This window comes from Acanthaster planci, linkage group LG16 (assembly GCF_054643075.1).
Source record: "Acanthaster planci isolate LZ-2023a linkage group LG16, COTS_SCS, whole genome shotgun sequence".
Taxonomy (NCBI): Eukaryota; Metazoa; Echinodermata; class Asteroidea; order Valvatida; family Acanthasteridae; genus Acanthaster; species Acanthaster planci.
The window spans coordinates 10,131,490-10,158,442 of record NC_141792.1 but is presented as its reverse complement, the minus strand read 5'-3'; the positions used below and the strand labels follow the sequence as shown (position 1 = coordinate 10,158,442).

The window sequence follows — 26,953 nt, the reverse complement described above, 5'->3', positions numbered from 1 at the left end:
CGTAGAAACTGCTCTCGTCTCACAAATATTGTATCCATTTTATGTGAACTTCTTTTAATGCGTCCGTCAATTTTTGACGGTTTCTCCCTATTTTTAGCCATTGGCGTATACCTCGAAACTTACAATTTTCGCAAACTTGCTCGGGATGGATACTTGAAAAGTGATTTTTTTTTTCATCTCACGTGAAGGCAAATGAAAAAAAATTAATCGCACAAGTTAAATGCCGGGTATGCCAATTTCTAAATTGTTGTTGCCGCCGAACGCTCGCTTGCTTTGACGCTAGAAATTTGCCATTTGCAGCAGCAAATGGTAGCCTGTTGTGTCAAAGCTCGCCGTTGGTTTCCAGTGACGCGGCAGAATGGCAGTGTCTTCAGTTCGTACATCTCCTTACTCGTGATGTGGCGTAGATTGCGTGTCTTCGCGCGCTCTAGTCTGAGACTGAGACGAGATTTTACTCGTTTCACCTGTTTCACTTTTCACCAATCACAAAGGTGTCCGCCCAGCGATTATGGAAAAATATGCAAATAAAACACAGACCGTTTTCCCTTTTTCAGGAGATACGCCGGCGCCGCACGCTCATCTCGAAACACTGGCTCATCTGATTTTGGAATACGTCTTGGCGTAACTTGAACTTTCTAACTTTACCGTCTGACAACTGATCAAGCCGGCGGTTTCAGCCGCCACCCCAGAGGGTAAAAAAGCGTGCAAAATGCAACCCCCCCCCACAAAAAGCCACAGCGCCCCCCATATGCAGCAAGGTATGAGACGGAGAGAACCCCCCCTGCTTTGTGTTGGTCATTGTCTTGCAAGAATCTGGGGGATTCCTTTCAGACATCTCGGGGGATGTGTTAAGTAACAATAGTCTGGAATGTGTATAGGGATTGGACATGTTGGGGGGGGGGTACCCCTCGGTCTCATTTCTTGCTGGGTATAGCGCCCCCGTAGCCCGTTTTCTAGTCGGGTGCTCTGTTATCCTATGTTAACAATGTATGAACAAGACTGGTATGGACTCTGGAATCACGTTTGCATTTCAGGTTGTACAAAAATTTCCGACCTGTGGCACGTAGGTGGACTTTTTTCGCAAGTATTCAGGTAAATATTGTGGCCCAAACTTAAAATTCTGATTATTTTTAAATACATATGTTTTATTTCTACACTGCTGAAAAGGACTTTTACCGATGTATATAAAAGTTGTATTCAGAGTTGACGAATGTAAGACCTTTCATTAAGTTGAAGCATGACCGACCGAAAGTGACATGACTGAGCGAGTGCAAGCAAAACCAACCATGCCAGCCCGCTACCACTGGCATGACTGGACGGGTTGTGTAGGCCCTAACTGCTGTTGTTAAGTCTGTGCTATAAAGTAAACAAGGACTACCACTGAGTACCGCAGCTTACTGTTAACTAAAGCACTTACCCAGACTTGACTTTATTTAGCCTACCTCCATGACCTCGGCATGCTCGGGCTCAGCTCAAGTTTCAGGCTCAGTTTTTCATGATTTTAGTGATGAGGTCTTGAAATTTTGGTTCTTTCGTCAATGGCCAGATACTGTTTTATATCTCAACATCACAACAGATGCATCTCATGCTGGTCGTAAGGTACAACTGTAAAAACAGGGCCACTCAGTTTGGACTTCCCTTAGATATTTTTGACAATCTCCATTCATTTTCTGTTGCTTCATTCTAAAAAAGAACTCTTTTGACTAGCCGTGTAGCCTCCAACCGGGTAGTCGATTTGGACAGAGTCACTCCTATTCAACGCAACATCGTAGCCAGTGATTCTAGGGGTTGGCCCTGTATCGTCAATGCTATACTACAAATGTTGAGTTTGTGTCATATCCATTTGCTAGGCTATGAATATTGTCAGTAAAATAAGATTAAATGGAGAGGGTCCTCAAACATTTTGAAGTTTTAACTTTGCCAAAATTAAGAATACAATGTAGACCTGTGTAAACTATTATGATGCATTACAGTATTCCTTATGCATAATTTTTTAGAAATTACCATGGATGCTGCAAATCAGGAAGGTGAGACTGCAGTAAGCTCACCAACCGGCGAAGCAATATTCAGCATGGAAAAGGTGGCAGAAGATGCAGTGCAGGGAGGAAAGAGGAAGACGGAAGAGACAACAGAAGGGGAGCCGGAGCTGAAAAGACGAGTCTCGGCAGGGTCAGGTAGGTGTCTGGTAGAATCACTTTTTTTGTGTGCAGAAATGCAACTTGGTAACCTCAGGTCTTAAGAACTTAAAATTTGTATTGAAACATAATTTTTTGTGCTTTTACGTTGTAGGACATCCTCACTTGAGTTTTGAATATGACCCGCTGTGTACTCATGTGGTACTTGAACATCTCTAAATATAACCCTTAAACTCGTGAAGGGAAAATGCACATCAAAAAAATATGAATTGTTAGCGTTCAAGGAGTCAAAGTTGCCATCAGTAAGGTTTTGAGGCACGCTACACTAGCATTAGGCTCACTTGGTCCAAAAGAAAGGTTGTACTTGTATAATACCATTACCCACATTGCAAGGTCCGAAATGTGTCTCAATGTTACGTTTTGCTGTCCAATTGACAGGTTTATACCAGTTCCAGAGTTTCTCAGCTGAGAGGAAAGGAGAACGTGAAGATATGCAGGACGCGTGCACGTTGCTGGATGACTGCACCGAAAGCTTCAGTACACTCCCCTCCACAGTGTAAAAGAAACTCACAACATTTTAGCATGTGGGGTGTTTTTTTATTGGTGGGGGGGATTTTCAGTGAAGTTTGTACATACCTTGTTGGGTTGTCTTGTGCATAACTGCTTTGTTATAGCTTGAGGGCAACATTCTTCTTTTGCTTTGGGGGGTTTGTTTTTAAAGCAGCCATTTTTTTTGCCAGGCTTTGCTTGGCAAGTTTGTACTTAATGTGGTGTGAATGCATTTTAAGAGTCAGTCGTCAACGGCTGCTTTTGACTTGTGAACTTTGTTGTGACTAAAATGATGTGCATTGTTCCCTGATTGTCACCTTGGTGTGGTCTGTCTTGTGCCCTGATTGTCAGCTTGGTGTGGTCTGTCTTGTGCCCTGATTGTCACCTTGGTGTAGTCTGTCTTGTTCCCTGATTGTCACCTTGGTGTAGTCTGTCTTGTGCCCTGATTGTCACCTTGGTGTGATCCGTCTTGTGCCCTGGTTGTCACCTTGGTGTGGTCTGTCTTGTGCCCCGATTGTCACCTTGGTGTAGTCTGTCTTGTGCCCTGATTGTCACCTTGGTGTGATCCGTCTTGTGCCCTGGTTGTCACCTTGGTGTGGTCTGTCTTGTGCCCTGATTGTCAAAGGTGATTTTCAATTTCATTAACTTTAGTAGAGTTTCCTGAAGGATTGCCTAGAATTCTGACATGGTTGTCATCCTCAGTGCAACTCGCTTACATTGTCTGAGAATGGTTAGAAATGCCTTGGGGAAATGAACATTTCAGCCAGCTGATTCCTCTGTTTGTATTTCTTGCTCTCTCAGGTCCAGAATAGCTTACTTTGCGGTGTTTGACGGCCACAGCGGGGCCAGGGCATCCCAGCACGCAGCTCAGACACTGCACCAGAACCTCTTCGGTAAATTCCCCAAGACCGACACGGGCCACAATGACAAAGAGATCAAGCGCTGCCTGCTCGACACCTTCAAGCTGACCGACGAGGCGTTCCTGAAGCAGGCCTCTGCCCAGTAAGATCAACACGTTCATGGAAGGTTTAAGAAGCGCCTCCTCCAGAAGGCCAATGGCAGTGGCTGCTGCAGCTGGTGCGGATTTCGCTGCCGTTGAAGCGGCGATGGCTGCAGCAGTGAAGTAACCGCTGCAGTCGCAGCAGCAGGGCATTGGTGGCACTCCTCATTCTTGACCCGAGTAGTGATTACACCAGCAGGTGTATCAAATAGCAGCTTGCAGCAGCAGTGGTGCCAGCAGCAGCAACAACAGTTGGTTGCCGCAGCAGCTGTCAGCGGGTGCCGTCTGATGACCAGAATTTCAAACTCAGACATCGTCCTGATAATTGAATCTCAATTCCTGTATCAAATGTTCCATACATCAGCTGAAAACTGCAGCCATAAGACCCCTTTCCATATGTGCGCCAACACTTACGCCAAGCGTTGCGTATCCATCAAAATTGCTCCCGGGGTAATTTTGACAGCCAAACGCGGTGCACATGTGTGTTATGTTAATGTAGTCAGTTTGTTTGTCCGTGAAAGTGAAATGCACGAACGCATCGCGTACGCAACGCACCCCAAAAACGTACATATGGTAAGGTGCCTTTACCCTCTATCCTTTATACCCAAGCACCTTGTACACCATCATTGGATAATATAAACTACTCTTAACCCTCCTTTGGTTTTACAGCACAAATGTGCACAAATGCCCACAGTCACTGGTGAGCATGTAGTTTCTATATGGAACTCAAACATGCACAGGTTCAGTGTGTACACAGTAGATTACCAGCACTAAATGACCCAGGGTCTTTTGTGCAGTCCTCTTCAGTGCATTTGGTTTACTGCACAATTATGCACATGAAACAGTGAGGCACAGTTGTTGGGCAGCACAAAAGTGCAATCTGATATTCCTTTGAGGGACCAGTTGGTGCAGTGCACAACACAACACAGCTGTGCTTCTTTGAGGTGTTTACCAAATGACCCAAAGAGTGACTTCAGCATAGGAGGGTTAAGGTGTTGAAAACTTTGAGCTCATTTGATTATTACCTGTTGACAATCTCCATGTCTGAATCCTCCAGGAAACCAGTTTGGAAGGATGGTTCCACAGCAGTCTGTGTAATGGCAGTCAATAACGTCTTGTACATTGCCAACCTGGGTGATAGTAAGGTCCTCTACCCCTCTGGCTTTGCTTAAAGGTATAATCTGAGCTCCTTGGCATCCAACATGCAGCCTCAGAAACTTCATTCAACTTTTATTTCTATTTTGGATGCCATTTTGAGGCAGACGGGAAAAATAAGACGGGATGTGTCCGTTGTGAACTTTACATGAAAACATCCACACGAAACTTAGTCTAAACATAAAGGTTGCTCTGAAAAAGTTGTCACGCTGTCTGTTTGATGTCAAGAGATTATACCTTTAACTAAAGCATGCCTTTCTCGGAATTGTCTAAGCCCTTGCCACAGAAAAATAATGGCGTCTCTTCTACTCAAGCAGATGTAACCATTGTCTACAGTCGTTTTGTATTTGTTTAATTTGATGTTCACAAACGTCAGCCACATTTGTGTAAAGTGAAACTCATCCCGTCGTTGGCACCGTGAGGTTGTGTACAAGGGCTGGTGCACCCCTACCTTTATGGGCTTTTGTAGCAGTATGTTGCTCAATTGAGGTCTTCTCTGTTCTAATCTTGGTCAGTTGGCTGTGGCTGTCATCAGCATCCTTACAAGCTAACTGCAGAACAAAATGTGTATTTACAACCAAAAAGTGAATATGTGAGTTCCAGGCTTCGATCGAAATTTCTCACAAGAGTACTTTCGAATTTGGTACACAGTAATATTGGGAAGAGTGACATCTCCTTCAATATACGTATCGACCGAGCGTATGCATCAGTGATGAACTTCACAAGACCCTAGTTGTTTGTGTCATTCTTGAAATTGATGTCATGTGATGGTCTGTTGCTACAGGCGATGCTGTGTCGATTCAACGAGCAGACCCAGAAGCTGTCGTTGATCCCGCTGAGCAAGGAGCACAACCCCACCATGTACGAAGAGAGGATGAGGATACAGAAGGCGGGCGGTACAGTCAAGTAAGTCCACATCTGAATTACTGGCTAGGGCTAGCAGTAGCCGCACCAGTCTAGGAAAAGTGGCCTCAGCCGTCCGCCTTTCATAAGTGCATGCGCGACTTTCAGCCATGCCGTCTTCGCCAGGACTGTAGGCCGATTTGTAATTTTTTAAATGGCTCTCGAAATTTTGCTGCCTAATTCGATACAGAAAAAAGCCTGTCAGTCCGCATCATTGGACCATGTTGTGATTTCCAAGCCTCACTGGTGCTCGCTGAAACTTCAACTCATTTACTGTTGAAGAGTTTGTTCAAGAATTGTAAACAACGGAAGTTTGGGGTATGAAAAAGTACTTGGGAGTGGTAGCACCTTGGCAAAGTATCTTGTGTACTGTCATGTCTACTCCATGTTTGTTTCTAGAGACGGCCGTGTGCAGGGCATCCTGGAGGTCTCGCGATCCATCGGCGATGGCCGCTTCAAGCACTGCGGCGTCTCCTGCGTGCCGGACATCAAGAAATGCCAGCTGGCGGACAGTGACCGCTACCTGCTGCTGTCCTGCGACGGGCTGTGGAAGGGATTCAGCTCAGACACAGCATTGCAGTTCATACAAAACGTCCTTGAGGTATGCGGCTGATTCTCGTCGGGATTGATTTGAACTGGGCCCAATTTCATGGCGCTGCTTACGGCACAGAATCCTTGGTTACGGGATGTACGCATGCGTGCAATCCCAAATTCCTCGCTAACCCGAAATATGTTCGCCGTAAGCACAGAATTTCCCGCAACAGTCGGTGCCGATTTTTCGCTTGCGGTAAGTAGTGCCGTGAAATTGGGCCCTGGTTGTCAGAAGTGAAAATTGGTGACATATTTGGTTATGCTTGCCCAGTTGAGAGCGATCTTAGCACATTGTAGTCAGCACCCCGGAGCTGAAACATATATTTAACTAGTAATAAGGCTCAATTGAGTGAAACTTGGCATTGGAGTAATACCAGTAAGGAAGGAATAAATGACATCTTTCTTTTGTTGGTTGACGTCAAAATTTGTAAGAAGCCATATTCTCTGTCCCACCTGGAAGATGTTGAGCATGTGAAAATCTCTCTTTAAAGTCATATTAAACCTTATTTTGTATGTTATGGAAAACAGGACAAGACAATAAAACCGGCTCCTGGAAAAGCCCTGGATGAGACAAAATATGAATTGGCCTGCAACAAGCTAGCGTCGGAGGCCATCCGACGTGGCAGCTCAGATAACGTCACTGTGGTCTTGGTCAGCATCTCTAAGACATAGCCAGGGAGGAAAATGCTTCATCAAGGTATCTGACTTTTGAACAAGCATCCAAGTTTTGTTCCCATCTGTTTTTTATTTTGTTTTGGTTGTATTTCCCAACATTATTCTTCGAATTCAAAAAAGTCTTTAAAGAAAGAGTTCCTCGCCCAGAAGGTACATCTTTGGACTTTTGCTCTTCAAGAGTAGAATATAAGTGGTATAGTTTTCAGCATGTACGTCACACCATTTCCTTAAATCCACATTTTTGAAAACACACCTTACATTCACAAATTAACAAGGCAAGAAAGCTGTGCCAAGAGTGCTTGTCACTGTGCGTTTATTCTTCCAAATATATCCATTTGCTCAGCAACAAAGTAGCTGGGTAGTATTTCCAAATTTGATCCTTGCAGCATTTCAAATAAGATAATGTTATGTACAGTCGTGAAATAAATAATGTTAAAAGGGGGAAACCATTTGTGTATCTGTGCATGTGCAAAGAACAGTCTTTTCTGAGTTTTGATCTGACATGTGTAACTGACTGACCTCTGAAGTTTTGAAAATGTAGCCATAATATTTATGTGCTTATTGTGGCCAAAACTGTTATTTACAAGAAAAAAAATAGAAAGAGCACAGTAAAGCTGGAAAGACTTTAATAGTGCTTCGTAACAAGTGAGCTGCATTCGGAGGTGAAGGTAGTGAAAGTGAAACAGGTGCGCAGACAATTTCTCACGATGCGCATGCTTTACATAATGCACCCCATACAAAGTTTGTCAAACTTTTTGAGCCATTTTGGTAAAGCAAATGGTTCTTGTGCTTGGTACACTTGGTACGTTTCCGCTCCATGAAACAGATCCAACTCTCTTAACAAGAACCATTGCCCGGTGTTGTGCTACAAGAGGTAATTACTCGCGTGAGCAAATTGGCCATGGCCACTTTTGCTTCTGTCAATTTTTCTTTTTTTTTTTTTTTTATTTGATACGATGATGACTTTATTATAGAAAATAATTTCTCAGGTCACGTGCAAAAACGGGGCACACCTGCTCAGTTTAAAAAGTCAAGCACACATTTATATAGATACCACATTTAGTTTCATTTTCTTTCAGGCACTTTGTACGTGCATTTAGATGCTTTAACCCTAACCTTCCCCAACCACACAGAATTAAACAGTAGTAAAGTGTTTAATTCTGTGGGGATAGGTCTGGTAGGTCCATAAAAGCTGGCTTTTGCATTGGGTATGGCATACCTCAGAAAAACAAAGTCCAACAGCCTCTGTGCACAAAGTCCCATATGGGTGTTTAACTTTGTGTGAATGGGGAAGGTTAGGGCCAGCAACCCTTGGGGTTAGGGTTGACCATTTTTTTTTTCTGCCTCTCTGTATTAAAATGGTATGGGTGAATCCTCACGTTTTGGTTTTGGTGCAAGTTTGAGCAGGTTTTTAATACAATCCATATCAGAAAAGTGTAGTTCTTTAGCAAGAAACCACTTTGTTTAATTTGCTGCCGAGGCCATGTGCGACAGAGACTGATTGCCCAAGCTCATGCCCAGAAGGTGTCCGGCAGTATAATTGATCAAACACACAACAAACACTTGTAAGAAAAAAGTTCGCTGTCACATTGATGTGTAGTTTTTGCCACCCTGTATCTACATTTCATTTAATTAACGGCAAAGTGAGCCATTCGGACCAGATCAAGCCGTTTCTGACTGAACTTTCAAACCCGTTTCTGAATGGGTCCAAGTCAGTGCGTTTACAAGGGAATCCTGCCCCCGTCTTTGGACCGACTTGACTCCATTGCCAGTGAAGATGCTCCATTCCCCATACTTGTCACAAAGTGTTGTTCCGTCCCTGATCCGGTACATGCGAATATGGGCTGTGGTTGCTGATGTTACTAGACGAGTTGGGATACACCGAGCCGGTCAGTTTCATTTTGCGTGGCCCGGTACTGATGGTTATTCGAACGTTCCTCTCTGGACGTATCAGAATCAAATAGATTCTGGGTACAAACAGGCAGGCAAGACACACTGTCGCACAGAGGCTGATCGCTATGTACATGGACACAATCCGTAGTTCAATATTTGACACGGTCAACACGTATACGGGGATCATAGCCAGCCACACAATACAAGACGAGTACGTGGTGAATCCGATAAACTTAGCCTCATTAAAATGTCCCGGGATCTTGCGAGTCATGAAAGCGAACCCCGTGCATAGGACAAGCAGAACGAGTGGAAACGCTAGTCCGAGGAGCGACGTTGATGTCAGGAACGCATTGCAGACTATCTGCACTTCCTCCCGATTTGGGTAATGTTTGACTGAGCCTGGAGGCACGGCAGCCAGCCAGGTGATAGAAAGAAACCCCTGGACCAAGACAAGGATCAGTGTGATGACAACCTGCGACAAGGGACTGATAAAATTGGGCCTCTTGGTTGTGGTCTTTCCGTAGGTGAAGATCCTGTACACCCTGTTTGTTTTGACCAGCACGGACGCGTAGCATAAAGTGAATGCAATCCCCATCAGGAACTGCTGCAAGCCGCACATGACAGTGGAAGGTGGGGTCAGAAACAGGAAGGTGAGTGCATAGCACATGAAGACTCCAATCAAGAGAAGACCACTCAGCTCACGTCCCGAGGCCTTCACCACAGGAGTATCTCGATGCTTGACGTAGACGCAGGCCGTGAACACCGTGGCAAATTCGCCGACGGTCGCAAACACGAGTGCCGATATAGCGCTGGACGTGTTGGGCTGCAGGTACCTCACTTGGATGTCGGTGCACTCGGTGAGGTTTGCCGAGGGTTTGGTGCCGTTAGGGCACTCGGTGCAGGTGAACTCGTCTTGGAGGTACTCGAATTGCTGGCACAGCAGGCAGCTCCAACAGCACTCCCCGTCCCGCTTGAACTTCATCTCGTTGTGTCTGCAGGGGCGCCAGCAGGAGGACTTAGGAAAGTGATCATCCTGGAGGCGATAACGCACAGCACCAACATTCAACGTCAGGCTGTCCTTGTAAGAGCCCACCTCAACAAACTTGTACTTGTTGGGAGACACCTGTTGATAGTTGAGGATTTTGTAGTGCACTGGTCCGTCGCCGTTGGGAGTAAAGCGAAACCTGGTGCCAGATACACCTACGGAAATAGAAGAGCAAAACTTCAAAATGTGCTCTGAGAGGCAAAATGCAGAGCAGTGAACCCGAAAATGCGGTCAGTTCAGATGAACTTTTCTTTCTCCAGAAATGTAGATGCTGAATTACCCGCTGTCAGTCAAACACATTTGTACATGTCTAATGCACTTTGGAGGAAGTCTGGACCTGTTTTTGTTTGTGCACTGGCCCATAGAGATCGTGTTCTTGTGCGATTGTTTGAATACCAACTTCTAATACATAGATGTATATTAATGACTAGATCAGGCCGACCTACGCATCTAATCCCTCTCAGTAGCTTCTGACAAAGCCATCGGCAGTTCAATTATGCACATTTCCTCAGACGGCAGGAGCAGCATGCATCTTATCTGCTTCACCTTGGAAGGAGACATTTCGGAGAAACTCCCTCAGCTCGTGTCCCTTGACCGGCTGCATCCGTTTACAAAGACCGTCCCCCGAGCAGTGGGCTCTGTGCATGTCTCTGAGGGCGTGTGCAAATGCCCAGACGGAGTCTGCCACAAATTGGATCTGCGGGTACGGAAGAAAATGAAACAATTGCTTCCATTCAATTCGACGTCTGGATACCGCTCAAGTGCTCGCTTGGAATGTGTATATGTATGTATGAATAGCCTGGAATTCCATCTGGAATGTATGCGACAGGAAGCTTTGCACTGTGGGAAATTCTAGCTTTACGGATCTTGGACCAGAATGTTTTCAGCTTAAGTGCACCGGTGGGAATAACTCAAATGTGACCTGTCACCACAAAATGAGCTGAAAGTCGGAATGTTCAAAAATTGAGATATTGGTATTTTTGAGTTTAGCGGAAAAAGAGCTCTCCAATGGCACATACATGGAACACTTAGGGTAGAAGTATAAGGTGACAATGTGACATTAGTCTGGCAGCTTTGCGTCTTTGTTCCGGCATTGTTTCAACATTTCAGACCAGGCATGCATAATGCTATTGTCAAAACTGCTGTGAAAATGACATTTTTAACTATTTGATGCTGCGAAATATTTGGAATTAAATAGGAGACGAGTTAGTCTTTCCAAACATTACAAAATCCCCAAATTAACCTCCACTTCAAGATTATTTTGAACCTTCAAAATAGGAAAGAGAGGAATGCGGCTTGACGCTCATTTTGTCGTGACGGTTCGCAAATGTTCTGACAAGTGTGCTCAGTCATTGTGCATATGTATGTACATGTAGATTTTAAAATGGCGGCTAAGTGACAGAACTTGCTTTTATTATTTTGAAAGAGGGAAGACTCTTTTCCCCTCCATTGCAGTTTCAATACCTCATTGTTTGATCACGAAAAGGTTAGGCTGTCTGAACCTTGCCTTTGCACAGCGCTCACCTGACCCTCTTGGGAGTAGTTGTTTTCACTCCCAAGTTTCAAGTTTTCCGGGCATCTACGCCGCTTGGAGGGCCCACGCACGGCCGTCGTGTTGGTGTTGCGCGGGAGGGTGCAGTTGAAATGCTCCTCCCAGAACTCCCCGAACCAGGGGTTACGGTCATAGGTCATGGGGTTCAGGCTGGTGAAGTAGTCGTCGAAACCTGCATGGAGTAGAATAAACACGGAACACGGAGGTAATAGTATGGCCCTTGTCTGGACATAATTTTGTGCTGCCGGGATTATCGCGGTTTCGCGCCCGTTTCGTGCATTTTGGACAGGCAGCTTATCCGGCAATTATTTCTGTAGTTTGAGCTGCCGATTTTGGGCGGGATTTTTTGCCTGCTGATGGACTGACTGGCCTATCTATTCTGGGTCTCAGTCATTACGGGCTTGGCTCGAAATTGATAATTAGAAGTTCTGGTTTCGTTTCGGAACTGGCCGATTTGGTGTGCGTCTGTATCACCAATGGGTGGCCTGAATCGATCGATGTCGGTTTGGCGAGATAGGGTCCATCTTCTTATGAACTGGTTTGATGGTGTTTTGCTGACTTGACGGGAAAAACTGTCGTTGAGGTTTGGGGAAAAATTCTTGATTTGATGATGCGATCATTAATTACCCGGTAGAGGAACTGACATGGGCTGTATGGTAATAGCGCCCTCCACCAGATCCTCGTTGCCAAACGTGGACAGTTGTCTCCCGCTCCAGGAGTCGCTGCCGATCCATGTAAACTTCTGCGTGGAGTGGGCGCGCCTGAGGGCTTCAAAAAACCTGTCTGCCGACTCGTCCAGAGCCCAGAGAATGACAGCTGCATGTAGGAAAGTCAAACAGCTGAATATGTTAGAGAATATTTCACTTTCCGCTTGATGTCTTTCCCATTGAAAACGTGTTTGCTAAGCGCATCTGGCCTTTTATTTCACTTACACCGTATACTTTTTGGGGCAAAAGCAGAATTCATGTATTAAATCGCTCAAAGCAACCGGCGATATTATCGATTTCTGGGCAAGCAAAGCGACCCTGCAATCCTTGAAGGAGCGTAACGCAGGCATCAGTTTTCAAAATGGCAGTGAGCTTCATGACTGTTTCTTAGGGTTGATCTTCTCTGGAGAGAAATATCCTCAAAATCAACAGTGAAAGATGAGGAAATGGACTTTAATTTGATATGTGTCTCGAACGCCTGAGAAACTTGTATTTTTCCTGATTTTTTGAAGTGGAGGTATTTATCTGTATAGTCTATGGCAGCTTGTTTAGGCCTACTGGTTGTAAACTTGTAAAACCCTCATCAGCAATGACCCTTTGAAATTCCGAGTAGAGGAAGAACTCACATGGTCTTGTTTCTCCGATTTCTTCGTTTTTCTTTTTTAACCCTAACAGTCCCGAATGCTACAAAGTACTCCTTAGTAGTAAAATGTAGTACTCAGCCCTGTCGCTTGGAAGAGGACTTGACATTATTATTCTCTGAAGCCATAAAATGCAACAGAAAAGACAATGTACCATAAGGTGCTGTGGCACTATGAATGCATGGTTTCATTGTTCTCTGTACGAGTAACAATGGAATAAACCTAGCCAGAAATAGTAATTTGTAGCGCTAGGACCTTCAGGCTCAGAGTGTTAAGTAGTATTTTGTAGCACAGAGTACACTAAGCCAAACAACGCCCGGTACTGTTGGGGTTAAAGCAGCACTAGTCGGACAGAAATTTATTTCTTGAGGGCCAAAGCTATAGCATTGTTTGGTAAAGATCTGGACCGTTAATGTGATCGAAGTGATCTACAACCCCTTTGAAATGAAATACATATCCTTGCTCTCCCATTTCGCTCTTCAATCATTTAAGATTGCATTCCGTGGAGACATTTTTGCGAAGGTCAGGCGGCACACGTGCTCATTTCCCTCCGTGTATTATCTCCACCTCGTCCGAACTGTGCGAGCGCGTGTTTTGCCTCAGTATTTTGTACCACGCACAGCGTGGCATGCGCATTTCAGGGTAAGGAAAATCTATCACGGACCACCGGCACCGCGGCGTGATCGAGTTATAACAAGACGCCGCGGAGGCTGCTCCATTTTTACAGCCGCAATCCATATCTGTCATGCCTTGTAAAGCGTAGTTTACAGCTCTGCCAAGAGCTGTGGAACAAGACAGGAGCGGAAATTGATTTGGAGCGGTCAGCGTGAATGTCCTGTTGATGATTCCGGCTGCTTGCCGTGAATATTCCCGGGGTCGTCGAAGGGTCAGAGCGGAGCGAATTTTTTTTTTTGCCTGTTCGTCAACTGTCGGGAACCTCTGCCCGAGCTCTCGTCGGTTAGGTTTTACAAATGAAATGCCGACGGCAGGACGTATAGATTTCCACGTGGAGTAGTGGGGGTCTGCGCTGATTAAAGATCCGTCCTCTCTTTCCACGCCGGCCACGATTAAAGAATCACCCTAGACGTTGACGTCACGTAGCGATGCTCAAGATTTATGTCGGAAATCGGCCATAGCATAAACTTTTCTCGACTGGATTGTGCGTTGTACCATTAATTTAGCTAATAGATTCAATTTGGATCTGCTTACTCGTTTTATATACTCCGCGCTAGAGAGAACGCGAATTTGTGACGTCACGCCAATTATTAACCGTGCTGTCGGTAATGAGCCAAAAGTAAACTGAGAACACTCCAGCAGTTCCCAGAGTTAGTTCGTGAATGTTTCTGACGTCGAATTCCACCCTCCTCTGCGTCAAGTATGCCCCGGCCTTTTCATACTGGTTCGTTCGGCAAAGGAGTGTGTTTCAACCGTCGTCTGATCGTAATGAAAAGGGGACAAGTTGAAAAGATAGCCGTCCAGCTGTCCTTAGACATCAGTTTGCGGATTCACTTGGCCTATAATAACATTCGTTTGGTACCGCGGAGTGATGATGGTTCATGTATTTTCCGCAATTCGTTTTGGTCATGCGATTTTGGTTTGTTTGGGAGGCTCGAAACATGCCTTAGCTTTACTGGAATAGTGTTAATACGGAATTCCTTGCTTTGCCACAACAGAAATAGAGTTCGTTTACTTTTTAACGACAGGGATGCTGTTATCCTTGACGAATAAAGCCTTTTACAGATGAAGTCTGTCTTATTACCTCGTGCATCAGTCGCCTTCAGCAGATTCGCCACAATGCCGTCGAAATCCGAATCGTTCCCATCCCTTGGGATCATCTCCTTGACTGCCACGCACACGTCGTGGTCGGCAGCCAGCCGCTTAACTTCCTCGATCCCCTGCACGCCGTAGTTGGAGTTCTCGAAGACGATGGAGACGTAGGTCCAGTTGAAGTGCAGCACGATGTCGATCATGGCCTGGGCCTGGAACTGATCGGACGGCACGGCGCGGAAGAAATAGGGGAACCGGCGGGTGTCGCTCAGGTCAGGACTGGTGGACCAGTAGCTGATCTGCAGGGAAGAGAGAGAGAGAGAGGAAAAACACCTATTTGGTGGCTGACGAGGGTTTAGGCCTATGGCTCTTTTGGCGTTGATGCCATAGGACATACTCGTGACTGCAAACGCCATACACGTTGCGTGCAATGCCTGGCTGAAAATTGACTTGTTGGATATCAGCAGGTCAAATGCACTTTGCCCTTGCATTTTTGAAAAAATACCTCGTCTTGCCCATGTAAGAGAGTTTTGATTGGTTGCGATAAACGTGACACGTGACCACCCGCTCCCACCACAGTATTGCCAACAGCATGTTCACAGGGATCGCGACAGTGCTGGGTAAACGTGAATGACAAAAGTACACCTGTACGAGTTAAATAAGACTGTAAGGCGGGTATTGCATCGTTGCCATCTGCACCTTGATTAATGGGTCCTATACCAGATGAAATAGGCAGGTACTGCTTCGGCACCATCTGTACCTTGATTAATAGGCCTACCGGGTGGAATTAATCCTGGCATCGGTTCACCGTATTAAAACGTGATATTTCTTGAGGCCCAAATTGGAACTTTAATTTTCTACACGATGAAAAGAAAAAGTAATGTCTATTCGATTCTGAGTTATGCGGCCTTCATTTCCAGCGAGAAATATGATGTTATGTGGTCTTCCATATTTCAAAGCGCCTTTTGTACGAGGGAGCCTTCTGTATCTCCGAATATCGATTCGGTCCTTTATTCCACGCATCCAAGCTTTCAAGGTTCCAATTACGAGCCCCGTCTTGGTAATAACTTAATAAAAACAAACGGAACAAAAGCCGTTTGAAAATGTAGCACAGTCTCGTTGGCCATGAAACTGTAATTATCATTCAGCTCCCTTGTCTGCGATAACCACAGCAATCTCTATGTGCATCACAGTGGATATTAAAGAAAAACAAATCGAAAAGAACACCAGGCCTTTCGTGCATATTTTTAAGGCCTTTTTTTAAAACCCTGACTTTCACCCCGACAGAAATGAACAAAGAGGGTTGTATGCAAACACGAAACCACATAAACGGTGATATGTATTTGTTTAGCCTCGCAACGGTTTTTAAATGAACAGTCAAGCCGGCGGTAAACCACAACTCAAACTTTATCCGGGGGACAAAACCGACACAACATCGCCCTTCAATTACCTTCCGCCGGCGTTCGTGGAGAGTTGGTCGAGTGCGTATCTGTCAGTGCCTGCAAATTTAGGAATGAATTGATGGCCGAATAAGAACGAGGTGGACAGCTTGAGCGTGCCGTTGACATGTTACGAGCCCTTAAAAACAAACTTATCTCGGAACGAGGACACTTTGAACGCGGGGGGGTGCTTCATGCGTATATACCAGGACAAGAAATCCCTGGTGTTATTGGGCTTAAATATGGAGATGGGCCTTTTATGTACATGTACATTTTGTACATATTTCTGGGGGTGTTCAGAGTATGAAACTCTTACTTGGCCAGAGTTTATCACTGCAGTGTCGTACAGCCACGCACTAATTACCCGATCATTCCTCAAGTTAGGGATGTCGTGTGGTATGAAGGTTCTTGCTACGAAGTTAGTGTGCCATGCGGCGTTACTTGGTCTGCGTGCTGTACTTTGACAAACCAAAGTAGCATGTAGTTTAAGCAGTGGTATCATTAATCATGTTGGGATGAGGTAAAAAAGAAATAGGAATCCAAGTGTCTTTGCAGATGATTATTATTTGTCTCCAGACTCTAATGTTATCCACTTGGAATATTTAGGGTAATCATGCATGCAAAGGGCTGACACAAATTAATGCCATCACCATAGACCTCCCACTTGTCAACCCGCTAAAAGTAAAATTGGCTTTCCTGAATTCAGATCAGCAATCCATCGAACTGCACCCTATACATGTTAAATCACTTCATGCACTCGTCTACGAGGAGGAAACGTGCTGTCTTTTCGGAGAACCAATTCCCTTAACAAGGCGAACCGCGGCATCCTTTTTTTTCTTCTTTTTAAGTGGACGTATGCTGGGCGAGCGGGATACGGCCAAGAATGTTGTGATTTCCCCCTCCATGCGAAGGAAGAGATGTAGCGAGTAGGGCTTCCGTTTATGGATCTAGGCCAAGGGGTTCAGGTCTGGTAGCTGTACAAACAACTCGAGAGTGGGGGCACTTGCCTCTCTCGAGATTAGTTGGGTAAAGCTGGCTGGTCACAAGAAAACACATGCAGGAGCGATAACGGGCGAGTATTAGACGCGCGCGATGCATTTCCCTCCAAGGCGCCGGGCTATCTTCAGTAGATAGCATTATTAACTGCTGAAAGACTGAAAAATGTTATGTCGAATATCGAACTTGGATTGCAATCCAGGCCGGCCTTGGGCTCTCCCGCGGATTGGGTTATTACAGTAATATGGCCAATTTGTAACATCGCATCTGCTGCTCCGGGACTTCTGATGACGCAGGTCCACTTTGTTTTCTTTGACAAGGTTTGGATCTTCAATTTGACAGCCTCGAGACAGATTTCTCAGAGTTCTGATAAGTCTTTTTTGGCACATCAAGTTGTGTTGATCGAGCTGTGTGGCACGTTGCCACGTCCTCCGACGTTATCACGTTATGGTTGCGAATAAAATCCTACCCGAGAAGCCACATGCAGGATTCTTTTGGACTTGCGCCCGCGAGCAGTAATAGGGCAATTACTCTCCACTCTCTGCAGGAGACCGAAGAAGCTTTTGTTTGAGGTTAGCTTATAAAAACTGATGATCAGAAACAAAATCAGGAATCGGGCAAATTATGGTAGACCTTAACAGCGGACAAGATATTTAATTTTGCATCACGAAATTAAGTGCAGCATCCTGAGCAAACTGGGATTAGGAATTAGGAAATATTTGCTGCCTTTTGATTTGCCGTGGAAGTCTGCGTTGGTGTCATTCTGAGCCGATTCTCTGTTGTAGGTGTTTTTTTAAATTTTCTCTCTTGGTGTCGTATTTGCTTATCAAGGGTGTTTTTGAGCTAACAATGCGCCAGAATTCGTAACCCCCCCCCACACACAAAAACAGTCCACGCATATGACAAGAAGTCTGAAACGACCTCCCCTCCGAGAATTTATTGTTGAAAAGCCACCTTGTAACCGCAAACTACAGGGGCGTTGGCGGGGCTGATATCCCAATGACGTTATTTTTCCCGGAGTTTCAGCCAGAAGTATTGTCCCTCGACTGTCGATGACGCATTTGGCTCGTCGCGTGTGAAATACTAATTAGCAGTCAATTTGATTAAAAACAGAATGTTTTCTTTCATTATTCACTGATTAATCGTGTTTGGCGCCCTAGCGTTTGGGGGAGCTCGTCGGTGTTGTCAGAATGTTAACTGAAGAAAAGTTTGCCGATGGGAAGTCTGGTGGGCAATTCGATATTTTGCCTGTAATGTGGTGCCGTGGCGGTTATTATGGGGGCGACGTTTAAAGCCCCCCGGGGGATGGCGCAGGGGGAATTGTCTCCATTCCGACGTCAGTTCGCGTCTGCTTCTTGCGCTTCGACCAGTGCAGGTCTTGCAGTGAGGCGGTTGGACTCGCTGGTTCCCACTCCGGCACACCTGGATCGCGTTGTGACCCTGCTGATTACCACTTGGACTCGACCGTCATGCCTCATTGTTCCATATTATGCATGTGAACACATTTCTTACCATTCTGGTTGAAAACACGTATAGTATAGTACTCGTGCAGACCCTTCAGTGGCACCAAATTAGGAAGAAAATCCGAGATGAAGGGAGGCCTCTTCAAAGCTGATGAGTCGAGACGGTGAAAGGCTCAGAATACTCGGCTCAAGCACATTTCCCTTGAGGTTAAGGTTGTCTACGGTGTAATTTTACTTTGGGGAGAACTGATAAAAAATGTGACATTCAATGATCCGATTGCGGAGACGAGATGATGGAAAAACCGACATAGACGTCGAAGTCTTGTTGGAGATTGTGTGGGCGTAACAATGTAGTCGTTGATGGGCTTTCACACATAGTACATGTGCAGAGTCAGCACGAGACCGCAATTCTAAAATTTTACTGCACAATTCCGTTTTCGAGATAACTTCCTCATTAAAGGAATGGTGCAAGTACATTTACAGATTCAATGAGAACCTTAAGATAGACGGTAATATCTTCAGTTTGTGTAGGCCTATTCAATAAGTCTCAGTCGCGGGATATTAAGGCAAAACCTGAGGTTCAAGGAGCACGGTGAATTTAAGTTAGCAAAAAAGTCAAAAGCAGATCTCAGCCGTTGTTACAGTAACTGGCGTATTGTGTATTAATGTAAACCATGAACTGACAGAAGTAGCACAAGTGAACAGCATGAGGAATGTTTCAGGCCACTCGGCCTTTGAGATCGGAGTGGTAAAAGGGCTTAATTTAGAACTTTGTCGAGTGCCGAAACGAGCCCGATGACTGTCCCAGAAGGCAAGATGGGGGGGGGGGGCTCGGGGCCTATCAACCTTTGGTCCCTCCGATCGGTTCCTTAGTAAAAGTTACCGGGCGTACAGGAGTATAAGCCATCCATTACACGCTCTAAATAGGAAGCCGCGACTCGTGCACTAACCAAGACAAATTACAAGCCTTGCCCTTTTCCACTGGAATAAACGCCGGGATATCTTATTAGATCGAGAACCACAAATTGAAAGTGGCTAATGACGTCTTGCCAAACAGGGAACAGAGAAACAAAACGAGGAGCAGAAACTGGCCAGTCGTCGTTAAGATATTCGATTGAGCCGAACAGAGGGCTTACTGTGTGGGTTAATTCTGTTAAAATTGTGTAAATATACCAGGCCGTGTGTTGAGACGGAGCAGGTAATGCATCACTCCAGCCTTGTAAAATGAGATCGACGCACTGATATAGGCCGATCCTTGAAAAACAAGGAAACGGCCAAACTGACACGCAAACTAATCTGTTTAACTGCGCGGGGAATCAAGACAGCAGTCAACATACAGCATCGGTGGCCGTGTTGATATCTCGGTAACTGAAAAAAAGGTTATTTTGGTAGCTAAAATATTGCAAAATATCTAGCTCATGCATGGAAAAGTCGCGGGAACATTAAACAGAAAGATGATTCGTCACGATATGTGATCCCGTAGTATCTGTGTTGCCAGAGTAACTCAGATAGGGTGGAACATGATCAGGTTTTCAAAAGTCCTTATTTTTTTTGTCGTCCAAGCTGTTTCACATTACATACCGCGAACCGAGCCGACCACACATGCTACACACGTGCGCCCCAGCCATTCGGGTCACCTGCGCTTCACAGTCGGTCATGACCTTGGCTTGAAGTCACGATAAACACCATCGTTAAAATAGTTGTGGCAACGACATCAGAGGACTTTTAACACGGTATGGGCTCAACGAGGAGTTTAGTTTCGTGGTCTGTGTGTGTGTTTTTAATAACGTTTTGTATGAGCACACAGACCAAGGATTTCGGTAAATGCTCGCAGTTCATGCAACGTGTCAACTGGTATTGTTACAACTGAAAATGTTGATTTCGTCAGCAGTATGAACCCTAACACTCGTCAGTCCTCCAACAGGTGAAGGATTGAGGAGGGTTAGGGTTAAAACTGATGTAAAATGAGTGATTGGCGACAGGTGTTTAATTTCTACTTGATCGAAACCTCCATGTCAATAACCGTGCTCGCCTGCAAGGTACTTTTGTTTTGTGTTGTGAAAACAGAGTCACGCTCGAGTTAAAAAACCTACACTGTTGGAACAAAAAAGCCGTCAAAAGTTCACATTTGACATGACCTTCACCTTACTTCAACATTTACCACATTTTTCAGTAACCAAGCACATCTCTCATCACCCTCCATCTTTTCGTCATCGACCAAGGAGTGTGCATTTCTCGCGAGTCTCGGAATGACGCGACGGGCAACGCCGCCGGTTCGTAATCGGCGGCGGCGTGACTTTTTTTTACAATCGCGTCGATCGTATTAATATTTTTGATTGATATAACAGCAACTTGTCGTCAGTGTTGGCGGGGTTCAGATGTCAGCTTTGACCCATCTTGCCTCGGACCTGAATGGGGCCTGAACTCTCCGCGAACTTGGCTTCATTATCCCACTCCACCGTCAGCCCCTCGGACATTCTTGGAAATGTAATTCATTATCCGGAAGCCTTATCTTTTTGTGGTTTTTCTAATGTTTTTTTTTTTAACTTTTGACGTATTGAGATTACGTCGCCCGTGCAACAGTATCACTTACAAAGTAATGTACACTGTACACGTGTTTGTTAAAAGCAACCATATTGTCAATTAATGAAGTGAACAATGAAATGTAACGAATTTGGACTCTCATCGGGCATGCACGGTTGGTCACGTACGCTCTTCGAGAGGGTACTGTTACATCGTAACGGTCGGGGAGAAAGCGGCGTCGGTCTTCAAAAAGGAACTCTGCGACTTGATTGTGTGTTGACTTGCGATGAATGTCCCCGTGCCCGTTGTTCGGCGCCTCTCAAATTATTGGCGAGTGTTCTTAATTTCAATGGCGATATCAAAAGCTGAAGATCGTCTGCCTGACGCGGTCTTCCTTCGACCGTGCAGAGAGGTGTACGTTTGCAGTCCCCAGAGAGTCCTCCGATCGTCCCTGATTTGTATCTCACAAAGGCTTCTCTTTTCTCTTGGCCTACGTGTGAAATCAAGCACGGTTGGGCTTTACGCAGGATGCATACCTATCCCTCGTCGAACTGAGGGGATACTTACGTGCCATTGAGCGGCTTTGAACCGTTTCAGGTTGTGGATGTAATAAGAGTTTTGCATATCAGGCCGCTCAGTGTCCGAGTTTTTGAAGGCATATTAAGCGAACTCATGGAAGTTTAACATTCGGCTGGTGTGTTACGCATTTACTTGACCGCTCATGAAAACTCACTCGCTCCTAAGAGCAAGCGTGTTCTGTGGTTTAATTCGCTGAACAGCTGATCGAAACATCTTGGGGTTTTTCTCCACTTATTGCTGTCCCCCCCATTTAAAAAAAACACGATAGCGATCAGCCAAACGTATTCAATTGTTGCTTCCAAATTGGACTGGGTCGCGACATTATTATTCATATTGTTACCATGGTCTCAGCGGCTCAAGGAAATTTTCGGCCAGCTCTGTCGCACTTGCACACGCGGAATTCGCCGGTCATGAATTCCCATCTGAGTGGAAGAAGATTGTTTTGCCAACAGAAGGGCGATCTTCGCACGGCAGCGCGGCGCGTTGAGAAAGTTAAATAATCTTCACCGTGCACACAGGCAGCAGGTGAACGTCTTCCTGCCGTGGACGTATTTGTTCAGGAGGGGTCCAGGCTGTAGCTTTCAGCGCACAAACCTACCTCTCAAAATGGTATTGCGGTCGCCAGGACGCACAAAAAGCTTTACCGATTTACTATGTGATCCGTCCCACACTACCCATGCATCTGTGTACCACTTGGAAGGGTCTTTTTCATGTGGTGTCCGTTTATTACACATTTGAAGCAAGATATGGGACGGAGAGAACCCACCCCCCCGCCTTTGTGTTGGCCATTGTTTGATCGGCATCTCAGGAATTCTTTACAGACTTCTAGGGGGATGTGTTAGGTAACAATAGTCTACAGTGTGTACAGGGATTGGACAGGGGGGGGGGTAACCTTCCGCCCCATATCTTGCCTGGTATATTATGATACATGAACTACCCTGGGCCTTTAACAGAAAGTAAAAATCACTACCCCTTTGCACACTCGTTAATTGAATTTCATTAAAAAGACGTGTCAAAAGAGTATGCACTATATTCAGGTTTGTGTCGTATACTAAGGAAGTTTTGTTTGCAGTAGCGGTAATTGCAGCAGAATATAAATTGATAGTTTAACCCTAATCCACAAGGGTGTATGTAAAGTCGTATTGAAATTGGAGGATTTGGGACTGTTAGGGTTAATGAAATGAAGGCCTGGAAAAAAAACGGACTTTTTCACTCACAAACATTAATGGCATCTTATATTGCTGGTCAAAGTTAGCCAACATTCTATGTCACGACGGTTGGCAACAGTTCCCCCCCGGGAACATTCAAGACTATTGCCATTCAACAGGTACTTTTTTATTCATCGCCTGTTTACAACAGCAGCGTGGTATTTCAAACGTTTTATGTGAACTTACCACCAGCTATATGGTTTGCCAAATGTAGTGCTTGAAGAATTTAGTGACGTTGCAAAAGAAGTATTTGTGTTAATACAAGACGGGTTGGAATCTGCAGAGAGTAGTGTCTTAGAAGTGCCATTTCATCCTCGTCAACCGATGCAATCACTCATTAAACGACATCAGTGGTACCATTTTAGTGTCCCTTTACAATTTTGTGGTATGTCCCGAAGTGGCCGTCATAGCTACATGTATTGCCAAACCCGTATTTGCAAGCTATGTGTGTCCTGTTCGCTGATACGTGTTTACTCTACTAAGACCCACTACATTGTATTGAAAAGGTGAGTTTGTACCATGTTGCATTGGTGGCATCGATTTGACGAGCTTCCTATTTTTATTGCGCAGTTACGCTGGAACCGCCCGGTACATACGTCACAACAACCGATCCCGATGGGCTCTTCTTCCACGGTCAACGGCAGCGCGGAGCCAAGTGGAATGAATGTGGGTGCGTGCTACCTGTGCCAACGGGGACGAGGTAACCGACCCCGGGAGAGAGGTAGCCAACAGCGACGACCAAGTCCAGCCCCCAGACGCACGGTGTCCCATGACAGTTGATGCTTCCACGTTCGAGCCACTTTACGTCAGAGAAACGTCACGACTTGACGAACAGATAAGCTTGAAGTAACTACACGTATTACGAGCACAAAACTGCCCCGCTACCCATCTACTTGCGACTTATGTTCACGTTCTTAAATAATAAAAGATTGGGAACTCGACTTAATCGATTGTCGGCAGAGACCAATCGGAGCACGAGACCGCCGCACTCGAAGTGCCCCCCGGTAATGACGGAATTCGTAGGCATTATGCAGTGTTTGTACAAACAGTTGCCCCGGGCGGTAGGGTGTTGTAGCCATTACCAAGGGAGGGGGGCTTCTTGAAGATACGATTACAAGAATGGATTGGTACCTGTACAAACTAGGCTGCAACCGACTCTGTTGTCTAGAGCTAGGTCTAGGTCTTCACTCCATTGAAAATACGTTGAGACGCGCAGATAATAGACCTAGCCGTAGCTCTGGAAGCCCGTTTCGGACACGGCCCAAGAAGAGTTTTCGAATCTTGACCGTTTTTATGGACGGAGACAGCCCCTGGTTAGGCCTAAAAGATGGTGGATTTTTCCAAGATGGCGGATGGATTTTTCTCGATTCTTTTGCTGATATTTTTCGTAATTGGTTTTGATATTTTTTATTGCGTCCCCACTTTACAGACACCGTTGCCAAGGTAACAGAAATGAACTCGGCAAAGAAGAGTTACAAGACTGTTTCCTTTACAGGACCTGTTTGTGTAATAAATGCAATTAGCATTAACCTCGTCAAATGTTTTGCTGCCTTGTGTTTGATTGGGTTCGTCTCGGCAAGTTTTCCTCGACTGGAGTCGGCAGGTCAGCTTTCCACATATAAGTTCGGTACTTATATTTTTGTGCCAAAGCAGGTTGAGTTTAAATATATGTAATTCTTTCTTTTTTGATTAATTTGGAGGATTTAACCACACTGGTCTCGAAATTCCCAACTTAATGAAAGTGTTGCATTCATGCAGAGGAAAAAACCCAGCGCAGCAAGCTTCTTGTAGAAAGTTCCCGTCCGCACCAGCGAAGTTCAAGTCTGTCATAACCGTATATTCAGCGCATTCGGCGCATATCGCAGGATGTTCGTTGTCCGATCACTGTAAACATTCACGCGTTTCGCTAATATATAACAAGTGTGCGCACCACCATTGCACACTTTTTTTCAAAACCTAAATGAAAATGTATAATCTTGCAAAAACATTTGTTAAAAAAATGGCTGAAGTAGCCAGAAGTTGTCTGGGATCACACCACAGGGCATCTATTGTATACTCCACGGGCCCCGGAAAATGTATAACCTTGCAAACGAATTTGTTACAAAAAATGGCGAAATAGCTAGAAATTGTCTCGGATGACACCACCAAGCATCTACTATATACTCCACAGGCCCCGGACCCTACGCCGCTCAGGACTTCGCACTCGCATTTGTTCTGATCAGGGCTATTCCCCCCTACTTTTCATAACGGATTGACGCCCTTGGTGGCGTATCACAAAAAAACAGCATTAATTGATGCCCAGAATGTGTGTTGCAAACTGTTAGCACCGTGTCATTCCGCAAAAAAAGGTAGGCTCTTCTAATTTTCAAAACTTCCTCTTCGTCGTATCTTAATAGCGAACCAATAAATTTTTGGACTTTGTTTTCCCGAACCGACATGCATTTCATTTGAGCGAGCCCCCGGGAAAACATTGTCGGCCATCCTGGGGGAAGACACGAGGGTAGACGCGTTCTTCCTTTTCTCGCTCTAGGAATTAATTGACAACCCCGACGACTCGTTTATCATACCGCTGACTATAACGGTTGTCAGTGAAAAGCGATATGTCGTGTCTGTTAGTGTTTAACCTTGTGCTTCAGTGATAAATCGTCATTTTACCGCATGCGTGGGGGAATTTTTGATAGAGTGAAAACAATAAATTGATTCCAGTTCGAGGGAGTGCAAATACCCCCATGGGAAGGCGCTTTATTAGATTGCGTTTTGGGGTGGGATTCGAGCTTCGTTTCATGTGTTATTTTTGATCTTTTGTGGAGCGGCTGACGAGAGAAGACCTGTTTTCGGACAAGCGCTTCGAGTACAGACGCTCAGTGAGTTGGGTCCATGTATCATAAATGTAACCAGCCTAGCAAAGTGGCTAAGCAGAAATTGATTTTAAGAAAGAAAAAGGGAAGGAAACAAGAAAACTTGCAGCACGTGTTTAGTGATGCGGCTTTTTAAAGCAGAACTCCCGCCTGTTGAGGCAACATTTGGGGGCATCCATTATAATGGGATTGGCCCTTTGCCTTTCCACAACTGCTCAGCGGAAGAAAAGTCCACTAATTGAAGATGGAGGTTCTCATTTAATTTCAGTAAGAGGCAATGGATAGCTTAATAACAGCACGACTTTTGTTTCGACTGGCAAGCCAATTATGCTGAGTATGCAAAAATCACTAACGGTTGATTTCTAATCAAAGGAGCTGAGTATTTTGAAGTTTCTGAAAGTTGGAAAAGCCCAACTTCCCACTTCAACTTACCTGTGGCATCTTGAACAGTTTCAGCAAGTTGGCCACCGTGATGGAACTGAGGCTGGAGGCAGAGCCCACCACGCCCACTACCTGGGCCGACTCGGGACTCTGTCCCTGACCCTGCCCGACCCCAGAGTCGTTCTCGCAGACGGGCCGGCGCACAAACTCCAGTGACCGCTCCAGCGACCGGGACTCCTGGTTGCAGTCGTCCAGCGCCCGGACGCCCAGTTTAAATCCCGGCAGGAAGGTGGAGTTGTTGATGGCGTCCACCGTGTATAGCATGGCCTCCAGTGCCTGCAGGCCCATCTGGTTGGCCAGCGCCCCGCACTCGCCCCCCTCGCCCGCTTGGTGGATCATGAACAGTCCCCCTAGGACGACATCCCCGGGCTCCACCGCCGCGACGACGTTCTCTTCCCCGTCCTCGGTCCCTTCGCCGAGTGCAACCACGTCCAGCGGTCGGGGCGGGTCTGAACGATTCCCGTTCCGACCCACGTTCCACACGGGCGTGGTCGCTGCACCGTTGGCCATAACCGCTCCCAAACGAAGCTGGAACAGGAGAAACATCACGGCCGATGATCGCGCGGCATTGGCACGCGAGAATGGTGAAGGCATGGTGACGGCGCTGTCGGCTCCTGATTCCCCAATTGCAACACCTGCAATGCTCGCCCTCCTCTCCGTTGAGCTTTTTATCGACTAAACACAACTCGTCGCGTCGCCAAGCGCTCCTATACCCCCGAATAACCTGTTCGGCAGCCTTGTCGGCTCAGCTTGTAATTTTATAATGAAAATCCGATCTCGGGCAGAGCTCCCAATCCACGATGCGCATACCGCGTCCCTCTCCCTTGATTATG

General features: G+C 45.7%; 2 protein-coding genes across 3 annotated transcripts; one reads left to right on the top strand and one right to left on the bottom strand.

Annotated features, from left to right (window-relative positions):
* Positions 1-1,007: 1,007 nt before the first annotated feature.
* Positions 1,008-24,360, top strand: LOC110979110 (integrin-linked kinase-associated serine/threonine phosphatase 2C-like). 2 transcript variants are annotated; one of them, XM_087147356.1, is made up of 9 exons: positions 1,008-1,092; positions 1,999-2,174; positions 2,574-2,691; positions 3,486-3,686; positions 4,742-4,829; positions 5,624-5,745; positions 6,142-6,343; positions 6,862-7,030; positions 23,392-24,360. In XM_087147356.1, the coding sequence occupies exons 2-8, from the start codon at positions 2,006-2,008 to the stop codon at positions 7,003-7,005; spliced, it is 1,044 nt and encodes a 347-aa protein (XP_087003482.1). In that variant the 5' UTR covers positions 1,008-1,092; positions 1,999-2,005; the 3' UTR covers positions 7,006-7,030; positions 23,392-24,360. The 2 variants fall into 2 exon arrangements, with proteins under 2 accessions (XP_087003482.1, XP_087003483.1); XM_087147357.1 differs by having other exon boundaries at positions 1,026-1,092; positions 2,024-2,174.
* LOC110979109 (metabotropic glutamate receptor 2-like) lies at positions 7,305-26,953 on the bottom strand. The gene is made up of 6 exons (XM_022234649.2): positions 26,112-26,953; positions 14,606-14,912; positions 12,126-12,314; positions 11,471-11,670; positions 10,493-10,643; positions 7,305-10,101 (listed from the first exon to the last, which is right to left on the bottom strand). Exons 1-6 carry the CDS (start codon positions 26,712-26,714, stop codon positions 8,807-8,809), a joined length of 2,745 nt encoding a protein of 914 aa, XP_022090341.2. The 5' UTR covers positions 26,715-26,953; the 3' UTR covers positions 7,305-8,806.

What these genes read in the sequence shown, in the direction of transcription:
- LOC110979110 (XM_087147356.1), top strand. Translation starts at nt 2,006, where the DNA reads ATGGATGCTGCAAATCAGGAAGGTGAGACTGCAGTAAGCTCACCAACC. An exon ending in CCAACCTGGGTGATAGTAAG is followed by an intron (nt 4,830 to 5,623) that starts GTCCTCTACCCC and finishes CTGTTGCTACAG; the next exon opens with GCGATGCTGTGTCGATTCAA. An exon ending in TCATACAAAACGTCCTTGAG is followed by an intron (nt 6,344 to 6,861) that starts GTATGCGGCTGA and finishes TATGGAAAACAG; the next exon opens with GACAAGACAATAAAACCGGC.
- LOC110979109 (XM_022234649.2), bottom strand. Translation starts at nt 26,714, where the DNA reads ATGCCTTCACCATTCTCGCGTGCCAATGCCGCGCGATCATCGGCCGTG. An exon ending in GAAGGCGACTGATGCACGAG is followed by an intron (nt 12,315 to 14,605) that starts GTAATAAGACAG and finishes TCCTACATGCAG; the next exon opens with CTGTCATTCTCTGGGCTCTG. An exon ending in CCGAAATGTCTCCTTCCAAG is followed by an intron (nt 10,102 to 10,492) that starts GTGAAGCAGATA and finishes CTATTTCCGTAG; the next exon opens with GTGTATCTGGCACCAGGTTT.